Source organism: Amblyomma maculatum, chromosome 3 (genome assembly GCF_055883805.1).
Source record: "Amblyomma maculatum isolate TAMU_Amacu chromosome 3, ASM5588380v1, whole genome shotgun sequence".
NCBI lineage: Eukaryota > Metazoa > Arthropoda > Arachnida > Ixodida > Ixodidae > Amblyomma > Amblyomma maculatum.
Window position 1 is genome coordinate 42,064,139 of NC_139346.1, and position 21,840 is coordinate 42,085,978.

Sequence of the window (21,840 nt, forward strand, 5' to 3'; positions counted from 1 at the left end):
AAATTGTCTTGTGGTGGTTGTTCCATGCCACAGCCACGGCATTTCACATTTGCGGGGTCCGGGCAGACGTCTTCGCGGTGTCCGAGCCTGCCGAAGGCGTTGCAAACTTCAAACTTCTTGCGGTAGAGAACGCAGCGTTGCGCCACGGGCGTGAGTCTCACTCACTGCGGCACCTCTTTGTCTTCAAACAGTATTAAAACTGTCCTCGAGTTTCTTCCCAGTCTTCGCACCCCCAGGACCGGAGGATTCCCGTAGACTTGCAGCCTTTTCAAAATATCTTCGCCCGAGAAGGACAAAGGGACTTCATTATGATGCCTTTCCTGCAGTCCTCTAGCATAGCGATGTACGTAGTCAGTTCGATCTTTTCCCCTTCAAACGCGAGGAGCTTCAAGTCGGCGTACTTTCTCTTCCTTTTCGCGCTGACGGTGGCAACAAAAATGGAATGTTGCTTCACATTCAATGAGATGACATCTTCGAACGCGGCATGCAATATGGAACGCCAGCGAGCCGCTGAGAATCTCGCAGGCAGGAAGATGGCGGCAAAGTTGGTTCAAAGGCAATTTGCCCGTATTCCGGACGGCGCCGAGAAAATAGTCATGAGGCCGCACGGTGGTCTCGTACGTCTGATGAAATACGGAAGTGCGTATTTGGCTGACGTAATAGTTAGGGCGGCTGGCGTGAGCCCAGACGCGGCCGGGGAAGATGTCACCTCACTGAATGCCTCCGGCTCCACAGGGTGACGTCACGACGAACTGAGAAGCGAGGTTTCTCCCACCGTTTTCATCCTCTGTAGCAGTCGCGCAGGGCGCGGGAAATTTGAATTGCGCGCTTTCAATCGACGCTTGCGCATGTGTTTTATGCATAATCGAAAAAATAACTTCACAGGCATGATCAACAAATAATCTACTTCAAAAGCCTATAGTATTGGTAGATTTAAAAACCGCTGCAGTGTCCCTTAAAGGGTTATCAGCATCTTACAATTGTCTAACAGTGTTTTTCTGTGCATTTATTTTTATTTGGAAATGTGTGCTTTGAATTCATGCGCCTGCGTCATGTATTATGACCCTTTTCAAAGTGACCAGTGCTGTGTCAGTAAAATCAGATGCTACTTAGTTACAATGTGCAACAGTGTTCTTCTGTATTTGGAACTGAATATTTTGTATGCGCCACATCTTACGACCTTTAAAGCAAACCAGTATTGTGCCAATAAAATAAGATGCTATTTTGCCTGAGTCACTTTGCTGATAAATTGATTTTGAGAATAAAAGCCACTCTTTAGACCTACACTGCCTCTGATCAGCAGCCGTAGGAACATTGCTTCATCGTTTTCTTACAGATGCGACTTGAAAATGAAAGCATACAACAATCGACGCTTTTGCTTATAGGTTAATCGATGTCAGAATTCGCCGGTTTGCGCGCTCACGCGCAAATATGCAGATTTCTTAATGGGGCATTGGCCCTCATTCAGGGTCATCTATCTGTCACCCAACACAGATGACACCCTAATTGCCTGCTCAGTTTATTTCCCGTTCTTGATCTGAGCTCAATGTTGAGTGCAAACATTTCTTCCCGTTTCGAGCGTGTCTTCTCCTTCCTTCTTTTGTGTTGCGAGCAATATGTGCCACCAAAACCAAACATAACATTTTCAAATCGATTATTTATTTACCTGTGCAAAGCAGATTTAAAAGAACGCTTTAAAAGGCAGCACAACAAGCCCCCGCCATTCACTACCATTGACCCTTCCGCGGCGCCCCTCGAGCGCAGGTAGGTTCAGCGTGCCGTGCGCAGCGCTCCCGCCAGTGGGAGAGTGGATTCAGAGGAGTATTGAGGACGAAAGCAGCCGAAGGGAGGAGAGTTTCGCTACTTTCCAGATAGAGGGGCTTTAGCCGTGACTAAAGGTCCATTCGTTTCAGCTGCACCTCCTGAAATGGTTCACGTGGCGCTGCAAACTGCCATTCGTTTCAGCGGTGCAGCCTAGCGCCCTCTGAACCCTACCGTTCGTTTCAAAAAGTTAAGCAAAGGTCCAGGGCTGGTTCATGAAATTTCGGAACCACCGCAGTCGCAGGTGCCGCCCTAGCAAAAAAGACCAATAAGGAGTGTTATTGGTTCTATAAAAATTGGTATTGGTTCTGTAGGTATTCTATGTGTTGTATCTGCATTTCTATGGGACTTATGTAGAAACTCATAAATCTTATAGGCTGATACATATTTGTCCTATAGGCAATAGCATTGGTTTCATAGGTTTATCTGTGGGTTGTACAAGTAACAGACCAGTACAGAAGCCCATACATCTCATAGGCTGATACATGCTTGTCTTGTAGACCAGTACATATTGGTTCATGTGTCTGACAAATCAGTATGCCTTTGTTTATGGGTCTTACATGCAGGATCAGTCAGTTGGAGATTTTAGGATATTGCTTACTTTTCCATCTCAGACACATCCCCAAAACTCACGCATTCATCCCGTTTATTGAACGTTGCCGTAACGTAGTGTTAACCGCAATAACAATAGGCCAATTTCACAAGGCCAACTGCGCAAACGCGGAAATTCCGGAAGTTGCTCTGCCGCCATGTTTGTTGTGGTACAGCAGACGATTTCCCGGCATCGCCGTCGTTTCCACGCGTGCTACCGCGGCTGAGGCTGACCCACATTCTGCATTGTGGGACCTACTACACCGAAGCTTCCCATCGTCAGCAGTGCCTCTCGTGTGAGTAAAGCAACCTACCTGCCATGTTCTGATATAGGACTTCGGAGGCTTGCAAGGAAACAGTTTCATTCGCAATGGCCTCTGTTCCTGTGCTCGCGGCTTTTTCGATGCAATCCTGCTCTTGGTTTCCTTATTAGCACTTTGAAAAAAGAGAAAAAGCTGCACGACTGTGCTGCAGCTTCTCAGAAGTTCCATAAAGCTGCCGACTGTGCTGCAGCTTCTCAGAAGTTCCATTTAGCCATGATACGAGTGTCGATACAGTTCGTTCAGGGAAAATAGCGACGAAAATATTGGACCCCTCCCAAACGGAAAGCATACTCACAAAGCTGTGTCAACACGTTTGAGAAAACTGCACAGTAATAGTGCCTGGAGGTGATCGCGAAACCTGACTTCCTTGATTTTGTGCAGTGCTGTCACTCGATCATAAACGGAATAAGCTTAGAAGTGGTCCACGTTTTAGATCGACGAAAAAAAAAGTGCGAAGGCTCGATTTGTTCCTTTTGCGCCGCTATTGGCACCGACAGAGCGGCGTTTGTTTCAAATCCTGTTACTTGCACGGAATGCCCCAGTGAAAATTACGACCCCGTAATATAAGCATGTGCGACAGTGAATGCCTGGTCAAAAAGTATTTTGCGTGTTGTCAGGAAGGGTATGCCAGCTTTCGAGCGTGATTGCGAGTGCTGTTGCGCGTATAGAGGTGTGCATTTTTGTCTCAGACGTTAATGAGAACTGTGGGGAGCCTTAAACTGTGCAAAAACATGTGACAGGTTTTTGGGTTGAATCACTTTTCTCTGCAGGCCGTCGTGAAACCAAATATGGCTAGACTCGGTGAGTGCAATCAGCAGGGGTGGACTCGCGAAACGAGATCACTGAACCCGTTTTTTGTGAAGGAGCACATATACAGGTAAGAAAATCATGAATCAGAGGCCCTAAGAAAACTCTTAATTAATTTAGGGTCATTCTCAGCCAAACGTCTTAGACGTTGCGCTCAAACATCTCCGATTTGTTAAAAAAAAAAAACATCCCAGTGTGCGTCATCCAAGCCTAAAATATTCTTGCCGCAAAAATTTATTTTTGAGCTGAGCGCAGTTTGAACCTTCCGAAAACAGAGAGAAACCAAGCGCTGCTCAATAATTATTAAAACTTCAAATTTTTAGAAAAAAAAATTAACGACATTTGCAGTTTGTGGCTTTAGGTGTGGTTCAAAGAAAACTGCTCACACCTCACTAATATATATATATATATATATATATATATATATATATATATATATATATATATATATATATATATATATATATATATATATATATTGTTGTAGAAGACCTTGCACAGGGCGATACGTCGTCAACCGTCAATAGAACGTTCTGCGATCAGTGAGACGTGTCAGCACACGTACGAGCGTCCCCTTACAAAAATGGGTTTTGAAACTCCATTGTCGGACCATTGACCGCCTTTTGAATTTATTGAACATCGATAGACTTTTGGCCCCAGTTGAGTATAGTCTTCACACGGCCAACAAAATTTTCATTGTGTTCTACCCAATAGACTTTCTGTACTATTGTTTCTATATGCTTTTTGTCGTCAGTTTTCAACATTCACGAAGAAAATAGCGGATACTGTAGTGCTGACCAATGTTTTTAAGTGGTTTTAGGCGTCAATGTTGAGAACATGTAGCGATTTCGTTATGGTTCTTTGATCTCACTTGAAATTAATGATTGGCCAGATTCTGCAACGTAATATAAGTGCCCAATTGCATGCACGTTCACGTTTATTGGACAAGTGCATATGGACAGTTTTTAACATTAACGGCGCACATCTAGCTGATAGTTCGCAACAAAGTAGCGAAAATATGGCCCTGAAAACTTTATGATGGCAAAGGCTCCCCTCACTATTAATGCAAACACATCACTGAATGCTACTCAAACCTCATAATAGATCATATTTTGTATGTCACACAAGGTAACTGTAATGCTAGGATATACGTATATATCTTATATCAAAAATAAGTTCAGTGAGTCATCGCACTAACGAACACAATCCTGGATTTAACCTACTATGTAGGGCAGGGCAGAGCTTCATTAAACCAGTTGCAAAGTTCAGTATATGCTTCAGTGTCTGACATTCTGCAGAAGCCTAGATGTTTTTGCCCATAGCTCATTGCTGTAAAATGAGGTGCAGTCTGCATTGGAATCCTCCACCGCTCTGCATGTCTTTCGAAAGTTCTTTTTTCTTTCCTTTTTTGAAGTGGCCACCACGCTAAAATTAAGTCACTTTAAGTATTGGGGTGTTCTAATAATCACGGTTTGATCACACGGATACTAGTGAACAAGAATAACAAAAACATTCGCTGGATTAAAAAAAAGAAGGATAAAGCACGTTTTCGTCCGGTGACTCTTTTTCAAACACGCATTCGGCCACCTTGCTCTTGTCCCCTTCGTACGCACACTCCCCGTGCCCCGCGGACGGGCGCCAGCAAGGCGGGAGGGTCGGGGTTGCTTCCTGTTGCTCGGAGGGGGCTCCCCGCGGTGTCTCTGCTCTGCCTTCTGGGCCGTTTCTCCTCACCGAGACAGCCTTGGCATGGCCGGATTCGCACCGTGGCTTCAGCTTCCCCTTTTCCCCGAAGTGAAACCGTTTTTCTGCGCCCCGTTTCTGCATGTGTTTTCTTTGCACGGCGACGCGGGTATGCGTGAGTGCGGGTGGGTCAGTTGGCGCTTTCCCGCCACCGTGGTCTTATGTTGCACTGTGAGCGAAGCATCATGTGGAGGTTCTTTTGTTGCGATTATCACGAAGTTGGTTTCGTTCACATCGGAGCCCGAAGTGAAGTGAGACCCATACGCACTGAACTCTTCGGAGGAGTCCGTTGTTGGGATAGAGCTTCTGCGCGAAGAGAACGTGTTCAAGAAGTTGAACAGTCGCAGGCGTTTTGGATTCAAGGCGAAAAGCGGGGCGGACTGAGCGTCTACGTTTCGGTGAGCGTTTTGCTTTTCCTTTTCGTGTTGATGCCAGTCTTGCACAGTATGTGCTGAAAGATAATGAAGCACGTATGTACATATTTCCGGCAGGCAAGCCAGCCTCGTCGGAAAAAAAAGGTTGGGGGGGAAGGGAGAGAGATAAAGAGAACGAGGTTTGTCACTACCGCGGACGCGACATTTTTTCTTTTAAATGGTGACCGTTCTTGACGGGTTGTTCGGCACAGTGTTGTACTATTTCGATACGGTACCTGCGCCGTAGGGTAATGCTGGCGAGTTCTGGAGGCAGCGACGATGCTAACTAAGCAGTGAAAAAGAGTGCCAACTCATTTTAGACAAGAAATGCAATTTCTTGACCTATGACGTGAGGCAGCGTACAGATCGCTTCGCTTTATTTTTTTGGTTAGTATATACTACACCTTAATTATGATTTCCATTGTTTATTTCATTTTACGCATGCGAGGAGTTCCCAGATGTATCAGCATCTTACACAAAGAACTGCCTGGCGTAATACCTTGCTCATGAATTGAAATAAAGCGAATAAACAACCCAGCTCATGGTATGGGTTCAGCAACGATGCAATCCTTATTTCGTTTCTTATTAACGCGCATTTTATTTTTGTTCCTTGTCCACTGCGGAACGACAGAAAATGATGTATGATCAACGGTTAGCCAGGGACAGACACGAGCTGGTTTGCATTAATGCAAAAGTAATACAGCACATATCCTTGCTGCGATCAGTCAACACATTCTATGTTCTGCTCGACCAATCAACAATCTAGCCAGGTCAGAGTATACGTTTTAGGTGAGCATGTAAAATCGGGCTTAAAATAACAAGATCTTTTTTGTCGTTGTTTTAAGCCTCACTATACTTATCATTACCAAGCACTGATCTGACAGGATTGTTGATTGGTCGAGCTGAACATATAATGTGGTGAGTTATCGCAGCTAGGAGATGTACTGTACTACTTTTGCATTAATGAAAACCACCTCATGTCTGCTCCTGGCAAACCGATGGTCGTGTACTATTTTCTGTTGTTCAGGAGTGGAAAGGTAGCAGAAAATCAAAAAGCGTCACTTGCAGAGTTTGTGAAGCAGTTGAGCCTGAAATCAACAGAATTTCAGTGGTGCGAATTCGAAAAGCGCTCTTAAGAAACGCATGGGCCACTATTCCAAAAGAGCTCAACATGTGGTCAACACGGCACTTTCAAAGATGTCGATGATTATCAATAGAGTTTCAACAGCGTATGTTCACAGATCTGATCCGAATTTCTATAGACACCCAACATGCATTTTTGTAAGGGTCGAAGCGAGCTTCGTTGTCGTTTTTTTTTCCTGCCCGTCACGCACGTTGAACATGCTTGTTGTCGTTCTCTTCAGCAACAGGCGCTGAACATACCAGAGCCCAATGCCTGTTTTACAACTTCCCCCGGGCGAAAAGATGCCATCCTGGTGGCTCATGGCGACGTGACGATGGCCGGTAAGGATTCAGGCGGTTACTGTGCACTATTTCACGATTTCGGCAACGGTGGTCAGTGGATGGCGTAAGGGGTTCGACGAGGTAGTTGACGGGGGATGGTGGCCGCACCAAAACATCAGCGTACGTGAGAGGAGCCGCCACCAACGGCTGCTGAGGAGGTAAAGGGAGAACCTCAGCGACTTGCTCTTGTATGACATGCTGAAGAGTGGGAGTGAGCGGCGGTGCAAGCGCAGGTGCTGGCGGGCAAGTGAAGGTGGACAAGGAAAGCTGGCGTGCGACTTCCTCACGAACAAACTGTTGAATGTGCTGAATTAGCGACTGCTGGTCCTGGGCACCGTCCCTGGAGAGAGCCAAGCTGGAAAGAGTGGCCTGCTGAAAGCCAGCATGTCGTGTGGAAAGCCACCTCTTGCGCAGCTCATCGAAGCTTTGGCAGAAGATGATAATGTCAGACACAGTTTGGGGGTTTTTGGCGACGAGCATCTGGAAGGCGTCATCGTCAATGCCTTCCATAATGTGTCCGATCTTCTCAGCGTCGCTCATGGTAGGGTTTACGCGCTTGCAGAAGTCTACGACATCTTCTATGAAACTGGTGAAGTTTTCACCGGTTTGTTGTGCCCGACTTCGCAAGCGTTGCTCGGCGCGAAGCTTACGTATAGCGGGACGGCCAAAAACTTCGGTCAGGCTGGTCTTGAGAGCCGTCCAGGTAGAACTGTCACTCTCATGGTTGGGAAACCATAGATTGGCAACGTCGCTCAAACAGAAAATGACGTTTGTGAGCTTCACGGTGTCGTCCCACTTGTTGTACGCACTTACGCGTTCATACGACGCAAACCAGTCTTCTACATCCATGTCATCGGTGCCGCTGAAGATGGCTGGGTCGCGCTGACGCGCTGCACCGGGACAGATGGCAAGCGATGGGGTTGGCGGTTGGCTGGCAGTCTCAGGCATCGTGGAAGTGGTAGGCAAAGCTCGGCTGCGAAGCTCCGGGTTGAGGGGATTGCTGGCACCTCCACCACTTGTTGTAGAAGACCTTGCACAGGGCGATACGTCGTCAACAGTCAATAGAACGTTCTGCGATCAGTCGTGAGACGTGTCAGCCCACGTACGAGCGTCAAAGCGAGCTTCGTTGTCGTTTTTCTTTCCTGCCCGTCACGCGCGTTGAACATGCTTGTCGTCATTCTCTTCAGCAACAGGCGCTGAACATACCAGAGCCCAATACCTGTTTTACAATATATATGTGTGTGTGTGTGTTTTGCAAAAATATTTTAGGCTTTGATTATGCACATTAAGTATCCACGATTTCTTTTTTAACAAATTGGAGGTGGTCGAACGAAACGTGTATGGCGTTTGGTGTGGAATGAGCCTTTAATCACATGGCAAAATAAATAAGCAAAATTATACAATAAAGCTGAAATTACTGTTTGTTTACTAAACAAAGCAGCATGATACCATTACAGAATAAATTATAGCTTTATAATCGAGTAGTTTGGTCGAACCATAATGGGTAGGGAGCCCAATGTTTTAATGCTTTGCATCTTAATTTAGTAAGGAACTCTTGTTACTCATATAAGAGGCAGTAGTTATTTGGGCAATTGTGACTCCTAACACTTCTTCATAGTGTCCAAAGAGTGGCTGTTTGATGCATCCTTACTGCTATTTTTCTCATGCAGGGACATCGAAAACAAAGGAGCAAGGCAGCACAGAGAAGACGGCCTGCGCCTGTTTACATCTGGCCATCTTCAAAAACTTGAGTTTTCTACCAGGGAATCCCCACAAACTATTGTCCGTGCTGAAGTGCTGGCATCAATGTCAACACGAACAGTCTACAAAGTCGGTGCTGAAGTCTTGAAGTGTTATGGTGAGGTAATCACCGGCCACTGCTCATGTGTTGCAGGGAAGAGGGGGGGGGGGTGCAAACATCTCTGTTGTGTGCTCTATGGACTTATGTATATTGCTCAGCCTGATCTCAGTTCTGTACCAGATTCAGTTTCTTGTACAGAGAAAGAGCGTCAGTGGTACCAGCCAAGGAAACCAAGGGCAGTAAGCGAGGAGGTTAAGAGCCTAATTTTCTGCAAGGACACATCACAAAGGATTAGTCCTGCAATAACTCACCACAAAAGGCGAGTGGAATATTCAGCACTCGGGCGTGAAAACTTAAGTGTTTGCACCCCACAACTGGTGTACCTACACGGAAAACTTAAGGAAAGTGGCCTTCAGTGCTTTGCCGATGTGTTGGAAGCAAATGATTTTTTGCCCGTCCAAGCAAAGAAAGCTGTGGAGCCAGATACAGCCAGCGATTGTAAACTGCCTTCCCGGTGGTTGGAACGGGTGAAAGAGAAGTGTCCTTCAAAACTGTATACGCATGAGGAGGTCACGGTCATTGAGGCAGCCACACGCCTGCGAAGTGCGAGTTTCTTGTGGCACTCTTACAGGGAAGGCTTAATCACAGCCTCAGTTGCACACAGGGTTTATACATGGCTGCACACATGTAGGACAAAAATGGGGCCGCATGATGCACGGTCTCTCATTAGTGCAGTAATGGGCAAAAAAATTTGTCCGACATATGCAATGAAAAGAGGGCTGCTGCTTGAAGCCGAGGCACGAGCAGCTTTCATCAGTAAGAACGAGAGCCATGTTGACGTTCATGTCAGAGAATGTGGCCTTTTTCTCTCATGCCTCAAGCCGTTTCTGGGTGCAAGTCCAGATGGAATTCTTTCATGCAGTTGCTGTGAGGCTCGCCTTCTTGAGATCAAAATTACAATGAATGTGGAAGTGTTTGCAAAGGGGGAGCTATGCAATGGTAACCTGAAGCCCAGTAGCAAGTACTACACGCAAGTGCAAATGCAAATGGGTGCGGCTGAGATGAAGTCGTGTGTGCTGTTTGTTTACAGTAAAGAGAAGTGCTTGCAGTTTACAGTGCTGTTCAATGAATCGTTCTTCATTAAATTAGTGGACTGCTGCACATTTTTTATTAATACTTACTTGCTGCCATTTATTTCAAACAAAAACTGAAGCAAGTGTTTTGAAAGAATAGCATTGATGTGCATGTCATTAATGTGCCTAATACAAGGAGTAACCAGAGTTCTTGAAAGTAGGACTAATTTAAAGGGAAAAGAGCACATGTATATGTTAATCTGGTTTGAAAAATTGTAATTGCTGGGTTTAATGTTGTAAAGTGACACATGGACTTCAGGTTCTGTATTAGGGAGCCAAGTTTCATCGCAGTGCGCTCCCCTCCCTGTCTTTACAGCCAAAACATAGTGCCCAGATAAGGAATGGTTATTAAGCATTTATTTTGAGGTGATGAAATAGCAACACATACAAAATACTCCGCGCTTAAGAAACAAATAAAACTTTGCCAAGGATTCAGAGTTGAAAACTACTCGACGACGCATTTCTCACAATGGTTTCTTGAGTTCCCGGCTTTCCGGAGGAAAGGTGACTTGGAACGCTAAAGTACGAGTCCTCAGCCACCAATATAGTAAAAAACGACGGCACAGGTCCAACAGAGGGAGGCATAAGGGTAAACTCGGCACCCCCTCAGAGTAATTGGAGAGGGGGGGTATTTTTCTAGGTGAACTTGGCGCTCCCTTAGAGGAATCGGGGGGGAGAGAGCTATTCCTCTAAGGGGGGTGCCAAGTTCACCCCTATACCTCTCTCTGTCAGACCTGTGCCATCGTTTTTTAAAAGTATGGGGCTAAGTCCATGCAGGCATTTAATATACTGATGGCCGAGGACTCATACTTTTGTTCCAAGTCACTTTTTCTATGTACACCTCTATGTACAGGTGTGTTTTTTATTCCGACCCCATAGATACAAAACCACTATACCTGGGATTAGACCTACGTCTACCTGGTCTGCAGCTTAGCACTTTAAGCACTTATTAATTTTCTGCAATGTGTTTTGTGCAAGCTATGGAAGAAACTTCTTAGAGTTTTCATGTGATGATACGTGAACTTCCTGCAGATGTGTACAGTACCAACTTCGGTGTGTTAAGCCGTGTAAAGGCTCCTCTCTGACACTTAAAAATTTCTGTAGGTGACTGCTGGAGATTACCTCAATTGTAGTCTTGTTGGAGTTCATTCTCAGCTCCTGATCACCGTGAACGGAAATGTTGTCTACGTTTGAACTGTATTAACATATTGTCCTGTGCTTGTTGATAACAGTGCTTACAATTTATGTAATGTTCTAGTCATTTTCATACTTTCAGTTGCATGTTTCAACAGATCTGTGAAGACCGGGTGCATAAAGAGCAATAAATTTTGTTGTTTGTTCAAGTGTTGCTAAAAGAACTGTTGTACGACTATGCAAACAGCTTGTGATACATAAAGTTCTGGCTTTTCCGTGAGCAGTATTTTCAGAGCAGATCTGTGATATGTATGCAAAGAATTGCAAGAAGCAGCTATGATTCTTCACTAAGATGCATCATTTACAACACGAATGTCTATTCTCTTTGCAATGCATTAGTTATATATGCACAAACAGAATGACTACTACGAGGTTCATGCAAGAATGTATCACCAGGAAAATTAAGTTTGCTGCTATATCTCGTGCACTTTACTGCTTTCTTTTTTTCATTCTAAAAATTTGTCTAAAACATGCATTGAAAACACAGGACTATTATAGTCTTTATGAAGTGTTTGAAAATGAAACAGTGCATGATTAATGCAGCTGTTGATGCACATCCAATATATTTCCAAAGCTTTCTTCAATAAGAATCTATAAAGATCACAAAGCCACAGTTAGACAGTTTTGTGAATTCAACTCCATGTCTTTTGGTTATTTATTTCAATACCTTTAGGGCCATATGGCCTTGAAGAAGGGAGCAGTTAAACATAGCATTACAATAAACATAACAATAACAGCATAATCTTAGATGTTGCTAGCTACATAATTTTAACTAATTCATTCATGGTATAAGCGTTTTGTTGTCATTGATTAGTGCCAGTGATCTAGGAAGGTGATTCCACTTACGGGGTATGGGGTAAAAACAAACTAAAGCAGGTTTTTGTTCTGCAGAAATATACATCAACTTTGTGAGGGCGATCCGTACGTGGCAATACGCACTGTGGCAGTGAAATCATTTTGCCACAAACAGGCGAAAGTTGCTGTGGCAAGTCAAAACGACCCATGCTTGCATGCTGCAGCTTGCATGTATGCATTCTGTATGCAAAGGAGTGACCCAGTACGCAAAGGCTCCAGGTAACATTTATTTGTTTTGTACTTTAGGAAATAAAGAAAACTCGGAGTCCTTTGGGAAAAGGTAGATGGCTTGCAAGTGCTTTTGAAATGATGCTTGTTTTCTTATTTTGTGCTAAAGTTTGCATATAAATATACTACTGTATTTGTGTCTGTTGAACCATTAATTAGCTCTTTTTGTTTCCTGCTTTATTTTTGCACTTTGTTTTATTTTATTTGACTTTTTTAACCTGTTGGCATCTGCAAAAGCACCAGCAGTTTTGCAGTTGTTTACCACCTGGCCAGCTTTTGCCTTAGATTCATTGTTAGGGAAACAGTGCAAATGGTATATGAAAGATTGGATAAATTTTTACAGGACAGATTCTTCATGCTTTGTGTTCATGAACTTATTGTTAGTACAGTCGCTTTGTATCCTTGGTCAGTGGTTGCTTCATCATATTGCTCTTTGTTAAATTCAGTGCTTTGCTTTTCATGTTTCAGTGACTACAAAGACCATACTGAAAGAACTTGCATTTATCAAAGAACAGAATAACCAGATTCTGAAAGCTACATGCCAGCGGCACGTAGACACTGAAATTGGGGAGCCACTACCTGAAAGTGTTTTTCCTTTTGTCACTCTCGTTGGCGTGGATGAACTTGAAAACATAAAAAAAAATCATGCCTAGCTCGCAAGGAACTGGTGAGTGCTGTTAACTTATAGTTGGCGAACCATAATTTGTGCCGTTTTTTTTTTCAATAGTGCAAGAAGCTATCGCTTATTGGTGGGAGCAATGTTCGAACCACGATGGCAAACATTATAAAATATCTGTTTCATGACTGCATTGGTATTCTGTTCAGTCTTTATGGACAGAAGGGGAAGAAGCGTCTGCTTGACACTGAGCTGTATCAAGTAATACAGTTAAATCTCGTTGCAAAAGACAAGGCTACAAGAGATGCTCAGTTATAACAGACATATGAAAATGGTTCGGTTGGTTTTCCTATGTTCACCATGTTAATAACATCGCATACAAGAGACATGGTTACAAGAGACACTCGGTTACTAAGGACAACTTTTTAGGTCGCAAGAGCGAATTCTTCACTATTTAGAAGAGACAAAAAGTTCGTGCAGCGTGACTGACGTCGTACCAATTAGTGTGCGCTCTTTTTATCCCTTTGGCTCCATTCTGTTACGTTCCACAGCTAGATGTCCCACCTCGCACGGTTGCCACTATTGTCTCATTGCACCGAAATTTCAGCTATTCTGCTTCTATAATTGCAGCCGCGCACCTGCACTGTCTGTTGAGATAAATTTACGTTGAGTTGGATTTCCGTCTCGGCTTCCGCGGCGCCTGTCGCTTTGTGGGCAGTAGTCGCTGGGGTCGGACTCTGGAGCTGCCGCCATGTTTAGTTCTCGACGATTCATCCGCTGTAGTTTCGCATCAGACACAAACTCAGATTTGTTCAAATGTCTACAACTCATATTTCAGTCAGCGAAAAATTTACTTATAAGGCTAAAAAAAAAAAGGCCACAATAGTTATAAAGCTTATGTCGGATCTAAAACTGAATACTAATATGCGTGCGCCGCGTTCGCTCGTCACTATCACCATCATCACCAAAACGCTCCAGTCCCCTTGGCGTCCCTGCCTCCGTGTCGTGGGTATGACGTAGCACGTGCGGTTGCTGTTTCGTGATATTCTTCGAGCCATGTCAACGAAACGAAAACAAATATTTCTTGTGGATAAGCTTCAAATCATGAGTGATGTGGACTCTGGACAAAAGCAAACGACAGTTGCGGACAAGTTTGGACTTTCTCGAAAGACTGTGAATACCATCGTGAAAAACAACAGCTGGACGGCGGGCTTACGGCGAAGCGAATTAGACTTCGGGGAGCGACCTATCCAAAAGTGGAGGAAGCCGTAATGTTGTGGTTGCGAGACGCACTTGCAAAGAACATTCTAGTGAATGGAGTGTTGCTCCGCAAACGTGCTGAGCAGCTAGCACTGCTTCTCGATTGTGTCGACTTCAAGTGGAGAGAAGGGTTGTTGGATTGCTTCAAAGCGCGGAACGGCATTTCATTTAAGTGCATCTCGGGAGAAGGTGGTGCAGTTGACACAGACTGCGTGTCCTCATGGAAAGATCGTCAACTTCCCCAGCTAGTTCACGGTTACTGCCCCGAAAATGTGTTCAACGCGGACGAGAGCGGCTTGTTCTACAAAATGAGGCCAGGAAAGATAGTTGTTTTGGTCCGATGCATGCCACGGCGGGAAGCAGTCAAAGGAGCGCATCAGCGTCCTGTTTTGTTGCAACATGTCAGGAACTGAGAAGGAGCGTCTCCTTGTGATTGGGAAGTCGAAACAACCCCATTGTTTTAGCCACTTGCACCACATTCCTGTCACGTATGAAGCAAACCAGAATGCATCATTTTCAATTCCTGGCGACTAAAATTTGACTAGAAGATGGAAGCCCAGGATCATGATGTGCTTCTGTTTGTGGATAAAGCTTTAAAAAGGTGTGTAAATATTTTATTCAGTAACTGTCTGTGATTATTATTTTACAGTCGACTGCAACACCACGTTTCACCACAACATGTTTCATACAAGAAATGTATATAAACTCCTAAATTTCGGTTTGATCATCGCAACAGATTGCTCCATTTTTCAGACTTATGTATTTGTGGAGTGTCATTAATACAGGCTTCAAGCGAGTCAAAAATGTGCTTATATAAAGAAAGTTTTAAGCTATAAATTTGGGGGATTATATGCAATGTAACGCAGTAGCAGCACATATCGGCTCAACGAACTTGCAGTGGCCGGTTTGTTTTCATGTCTAGACCGCGTGTTGGCCCACGAGGTGCCGACAATAGTACAGCCATAGAACGCCGGCTATCGCCTGTCTAAGTAAGCACTGTGAGGCAAAGCCGTCAAGCATCAGACTGGGGCTTCTGACCGATTCCTCCATCATAGTGGAAATCAAAAGCTTATGTAAAGTGATTTCTTTTACAAAATTTCATTTTTTATTCGTTTCGATGTGCCCGACAGAGGCCAAAAAATTAGTTTGTCAATTATATTATTATTATTATTATTATTTAGGGCTTATCTTTAGCACTTCACTGAAAGATGGAGGCAATACTTCACTCTATGTAACATAAGCATTTGAGGGAACTCATTTGTAATATGACTTGTGGCTGCGTTAAGTTATTTTGTGCCATGCCATTTTGTACAGTTTTGCTTCCTTGAGCTTGTCTGAACATATATACTGTATCAGGTTTGGTGCCATTCCAAACAGTGAATTATGTGTTCCAAAATGCCTGCGTGGCTGAGCTTGTCATGTTTATGGAAAGTTTATGCATTGGCATTTGTGCATTCTGCTAAATGTTTCAATTCAGTGCAGACATTTTTTGTATCTATGCTTAGCTGTAGGTCATCTTGTTTTATGCAGGACAGCCTGGGTGGAGGGTTCTGATTGCATTTATGGTAAGTCAGTGCATTTTGACTAGATGTCGGTGGCCTCGGCTCACTCAAAGGTTGTTTTGTTTGTGCAGGTTGATTGAAACTAGTTTTCAGAGCACTCTGGAAGGCGTGGTAAGTCGTTGCACACAGCTTAAACTCCACACTTCGTGGTGCAAGCTGCAAAGAATTCTTTTTCTTTTCATGCAGGACCCATCGGGTGGAATAGTTTTTGGCTTTACTGATTTGATGGTAGGTCGGTGCATTTTGAATTGATGCCATCACCTGAACTGATTTTGATATTTTGAGTCTGGAGGTCAATAAACATTTTGTTTCCAGGAGACCAGGAAAGGCAGTTCAAAATGTTTAGGTTAAGCTTAGCTATCACTACCTTCAGCTCACTTCATAGTTGTATATCTGTGCAAGTCGTGGGAATTTTTTCATGCAGGGCCTCCTCAGTAGACGGGTCTGATTGATTTCATTCCGGTAAGCCAGCACACTGTGCTGAGATGCCAATGACCAGAAGTTTCTTTTCTATGCCTGTGCAGGTCATTTGGCTTTTTTGCTTCTGCAGAAGATGCCCAGCTGCTGCAAGAGCCTATATAATGTTAATTAATTTGAGAGTTGGTTTTTGAACATTCAGTACAATAAAAAATTACACAGATTGAAGAAGCATGTGGTCTTGGTGATTTCAGCAGGTGTTCACATTGAGTGTATAATTTTAGCCTTCAATTTCCCATGTGAAGTCACATGTACAGCGCATTGTTTGACGAACAAGTTTTTTCTCGATTTATTCTAAAGTACTTGAAGCTACAGAAAATTGAAAAAGAATGAATAAATTGCTAAAGGTTTGAATTTTGAGCAGTGGACAGGCACACAAGGAGATAGCACAATATCGATGGACAGCATAGACACACCAGTAAAATTTGCAAGTGTTTAAAGACGTCTCCCAGCACAACTATAGCAGACCTAGAGCTAGAAGCAATGTCTAAAACAGGTATAGAAATTTTCTAGGTGAGAATTTTTCAAGACTTCTACTAGCGTAGCGTTAGCACAGCTATTTCAGAGCTACAAGAAGGTTTGTAGCCTTGGGGTCTAGAGAACGTCTCAACTGAAACTTTTTAGAAATGCCCATTTCTTGGCTTGGAAATTTACTAGATGTGAATTAGCTCTTTGTGTTTCGTGGGCCGGCATCTTACAATTCCCTGACAATTTCCAGTTTTCCCTGTCGATAGACACTCTGTCAATACGTCTGCCGACCCAGAAGCCTATTTGTAGCTCTCCCAGGATCCCTTCCACTCCGCCCAGCTTTGCAGCCGATTCCTAATGACTTGCATCATCATCCGGTAAAAGACCAGCGTAATTGCTATGGGCCTATAGTTAGCCAGGTCCATTCTATTGCCAGTTCCCTTATACAATGGACTTACTCTGCTGAGCCTCTAGTCTTCAGGGTTCTGGGCTTCCACTAGCACTTGCGATATCAGACCCCCTACTCTGTCACGTGCGTTGGGCCCCAGTGTTTTGACAAGGTTCATGAGGACACCATCACAAACTGATGCTGTCCGTGCGTCCATCTCCGCTCGTTCGAGCTCTCTGTTGGTCGGCGTATGGCGCAGGCCGACAGGAACGACGATATTGCTGTGCAGATCAGTCGTGTCCCTTGCTCTTCGTATGACCTGTTCATCAGTCGCCTACAATCAATGTGTCATATCGATGCCTTAACTTCCGGGGTGAAATGCTTGGGAAAAGGGGCCATGAACCAAAATGTTGGTTCAAGAAGAAGGTCTTTGCTCGTGGCTGCGACCCACAACATGACCAACGTGGTGGCAGTAGTTGGCAAGTCCGCCACGCGCGATGGGAGAGCTGCAGGATTCGTTTTACAGCTCGACGGTGACCAGACGTAAACTGGGACAAGAGCGGTCCCCGGCGTGGGTGTCCGCCATTTTGTGGGACTTAGCTCTTGGGAAGGGGCTCGGCCTGAGCAATTCCATGTAAGCCCGGGGAATACTGTTTGGCGAGCTAAACTCTTCTTGCACTGAAGTGTGGCCTTGTAGTAGAGCATCCGCCTCGTGTTCGGGAGGTACCAGGTTCGATCCCTGGTGCCGCCAGGTACCCACTGGCTATTCAATGGATACAAGCTTTCCCCCGGTCTGGAGCTCAGCTCTTTGGGGTGAAATGTTTGGGAAAGGGGTCATAGGTCCCAAATAGTTGCTCCGATGTGGCAGTGATCAGTTCCGCCATCGGACAACAATAAGTCCGCCTTGTGCGGCAAAAGCCCATTATGTGGCCCTTTGTTTTTCTTCAGCACGGCCTTTGCAGGCCATTGTTGTTCGAAACTAAGCCCTGGAAGAGCACAGCAGGGTTAGCAGAACCTCTTCCAAACGCACGCCCCTGAAAGAGCCGGGCGCCGGGCCGGGGGACGCTTGTACCCAATTTTACCGGTGGGTGTCCGGCGGCGGGTTTTGAACTGACCACCTCCCGCAGCCGAGACGGGCCCCCAAACCACAGCCAATTCGGGACGTTCTGCAACAAATTTTTGAATGGCAATAAACCACTCCGTACTCCCTCGGAAAATAAATTCGAGCAGGTCTGGCATCTTGTCACAGTGACAGCCTGCCATTCTGGTGCTCCATATACAGTGGAGGCCCATAAGCATACTTACATCAAATAGAACCCAATTCACATTCTCTATGCTTAAATATCGGATGCCATGCGAGTCTAGCAGAAAATCCTTTTTTATGGTCCGCTGCAATACATCCCAAAAATATACCCCTTCCCAACAATGTAAAAAAATATGGTCAATTGTTACTGGCTGCTTACAGATGAAACAATGTGTTCCCCATGGTGAAGAAAAAGTCCCTTCCCCCCAAAAACTTCTTTACTTTAATGTGCGAGCAATTAAAAAAAAAAGGTCTTAGCTCTTGGCAGAACTTGCATTTTCTTCACTCTCTTTAATACATCTGTGCCAGGGCCTCCACTGTATATGGCCCTGTGCAAGGGTTCTGGAAAGACAATATCACACATTGCGGTACAGCTTTTTTTCTCTGTACACCAAGAAATATTCCAGAAAGAAACGTGCTGAAAGAAATCTGACACTCTCGATGACCTCCCTGTAATATGCATAAATCCCACTTGCTACTTCGATGGAGACAACAAACTCGGGCAACAGGCGCCGCAGCCTAAGTGGCAAACAGTGCACAAGAATGGGTCGGAAACGTCACTGAAAACAAAAATCGATTGATCATCTGGCGTAAGAAGAGATGCCTGAGCCTTAAACCCCCATTTTTAACCCGCTGAAACAGATTCGTTCTGCTACAGCATTCCCATTCTTGGGATTTGATCGTGAGATAAGCTTTGCGTATTCTCTCGAAGACAAGTCTCCAGATTTCCATATGTTCAGGCCACGTGTAAGTTGCAACTACCACATCGTTGAAGTAGTGATACACATTTTTGACATCACCTAACACAGCTCTCATGAGTCGTGCGATTATGGCTGGTGCTGTTTTGATGCCAAAAGGCATGTATTGGAAATGGTATAGTCCTGACATACTGGAAAAAGCTGTTCTTTCCCTGCTTCCAGCCGCCATAGGGACCTGCCAATAACCCTTCGTCAAATCGAACTTGGAGAAAAACGTTTTCTGTCCTGAAAGGGCGAGGACAACATCAATGCGCGGAATGGGCTCACAGTCAACCTTCAGGACCTTATTGAGCTCCCGGAAGTCGATGCACAATCGTATGCTATTGTCTGGTTTTTTGACAACCACAATTGGTGCATGGTGCACGGACCAACTTCTCGATAATGCAAAGACACAACATCTCCCATTATTTCACAGGCTGCTTGTTCTGGCAGTGAGTACGATGCCACTGTTTTAAGCCCGGTTCACACTGCAGGAACACAACAGCGGCATGGACAAAACATGCCCACCCGTTAAGCCAGAGACTTGTTTCTGAAGACACTTGTTTCCAAACAGCTTGTCACACTGCACAAGCAGCTGAGAAACAAGGCAGGTTGCCGTGGTGTTTGTCGGTGTGACAGACTTGGGCAACGAAAACTAAATGCAAACCACGGTCCTTGGTAGTGTTTGACTTGTTTGCTGGCAGAGCGAAAATCCTGGTGACGACACACCACCCCTGCCGCTTAAAGGGCAACTCCGGTGGTTTTTTCATCATTTTGTGTTTTTAATTGAATTACATTCCTCGGCACGTCCTGACTCCAACACAAAAAACCGTTTTTCAAAATTCCAATTGGAAGTATTTTTAAAAAAGAAAACAGCAAATCGAAACCGAAACTGCTTTCACGGCCAGAAACGACGTCCCATTTGACGAAATGGTGACGTCACACTCAGTATTAGAAAAACACTCGTACGTGCGTTGGATGGTGAAAATAAAGTATGGAAATCATGACGCACTGCATAAAATGTCTGAGGTAGTTCAATATAAGCCTCACAATTTCATAATCACGCGGGAAGTGGACATTAACGCCTGTATACTGTTTGTGACGTCAGAAACTCAGTGTTGCCCGCAGAACTTAAACCATGAAAACGGCATATTTTAAAGCCGTATTGTGCGTGAACGGATTATCGTACGGCGCCCAAATTTTGTAGAATGCGTCAGGACGGAGAGGAGAATCTACAGTAACCATTTTATTAGAATATTCGAATGTAAAAAAAACCCCGGAGTTGCCCTTTAACCGTGATTGATAGTTTTATAATGGTTTTCGAGCTCGCAAACAGCACTTGAAAAAAAAAAGCTCCCCTTCATCGCTTTGTTCTCTCCCGCGGTATGACGTCTTGAATGCAGTCGGGCAGTGGGCCGCAAATGAAAATAGTTGCGATGTAGCCGCCCTGGTTCCCTTCTTATCTCTGGCCCTTTCTTGTGCGCAAGACCCCTCCTTGTGGGGGCCGTTATGGCTCCCCTCCTCTTTTGTGCGCCAGACTTTGAAGTCGCCCGTGGCTACTCTAGAGAGGCAGCAGAGGAGCGTCGCCAAAGTTGTTTTTTCAGTGTGACAAGGAGTTCGCCAAGGATTCCTGCAGACCTTTCCATTCCGTGTAGCCGGGCGACAAAGACGTACTTCCGGACAGTTTGTGCTGAATCAGTGTGACAGGGTAGCTGACATTACGTGAACACGCTGTCACCAGACAGAGTCGACCAAATGTTTCCACAGTGTTAACCGGCCTTTAGAGCATGTGGTTTCTTTTCCGTCCTCGGCTTAAACCGAATGTGCTTGCGCAAACGAGCTTTGCATATTGGGGTTCTTCGCGGACTGCTGCACTTTCACAGCCTTTCTCTCGTAGAGGATGTTCTTTCCTGCCAGCAACATCCTTCTTAAGATGAATCAGTACTGATTTGATGGCTTTGGGAACATAGAAGAGCTTCAGCCAGTCTTTTGTCTCCACTTGTTCTCCAGATATTCAGAAACATGCTTGTCAGGTTGTGTACCTTTCTTGGTCTGCCTCTGTCCACACCTTTCCGGCGGCGGTCTTCGCCAGGTGTATGAGTCGTTGCAGGTGCATCTAACATGACCCAGTCGTCTCGACGTTCCAGAAAAAACCCAGCGCTGCTCAACAGTCGATTTGTGGGCTTTTCACAGTCAGCATTTCGTAGCTGCCCAATAGAACCTAGGTTAGCCACAGTCTTCACTCTTAAACTCTTGTTATGCATTTTCTCGTCTTCAGACATGCTCAGATTTCTGTTCTCAACGATTTCATTCTCAACCATCTTCTCATAGGTGCTCATTTGTTCTCTGTGATACTCTATCAAGGTGCTTACGTTTTCACTATTCCTCTGACAGTCAGTAGCACACCTTTCCTTGCAGACATATGTCTTGCTGGATTTCTCAGTCTCGTTATGAACTGGCGTGAACATATGAGGACGGTGTCCAACTGTATGCTAAAACAGAGCTCATGTAGCCCTAATGGCTTCATAAGATCTTTTACAGATTTGCTCTTATGATCTAATCGTCGCCTACCATCTACAGTTCCTACGCAACAAGCCAAGCAGCGATTTGTTGGCCGTCCTCCACCGAGACCAGCACAAGTACCAGTGAGCCTCGCGGC

General features: G+C 44.8%; 1 protein-coding gene across 1 annotated transcript; it reads left to right on the forward strand.

Moving 5' to 3' along the window:
• The first annotated feature begins 533 nt into the window (after positions 1-533).
• On the forward strand, positions 534-10,248 carry LOC146194645 (uncharacterized). The gene is made up of 4 exons (XM_084596605.1): positions 534-617; positions 3,506-3,612; positions 8,830-10,092; positions 10,230-10,248. Exons 1-4 carry the CDS (start codon positions 534-536, stop codon positions 10,246-10,248), a joined length of 1,473 nt encoding a protein of 490 aa, XP_084452731.1.
• The last annotated feature ends 11,592 nt before the right edge of the window (positions 10,249-21,840 follow it).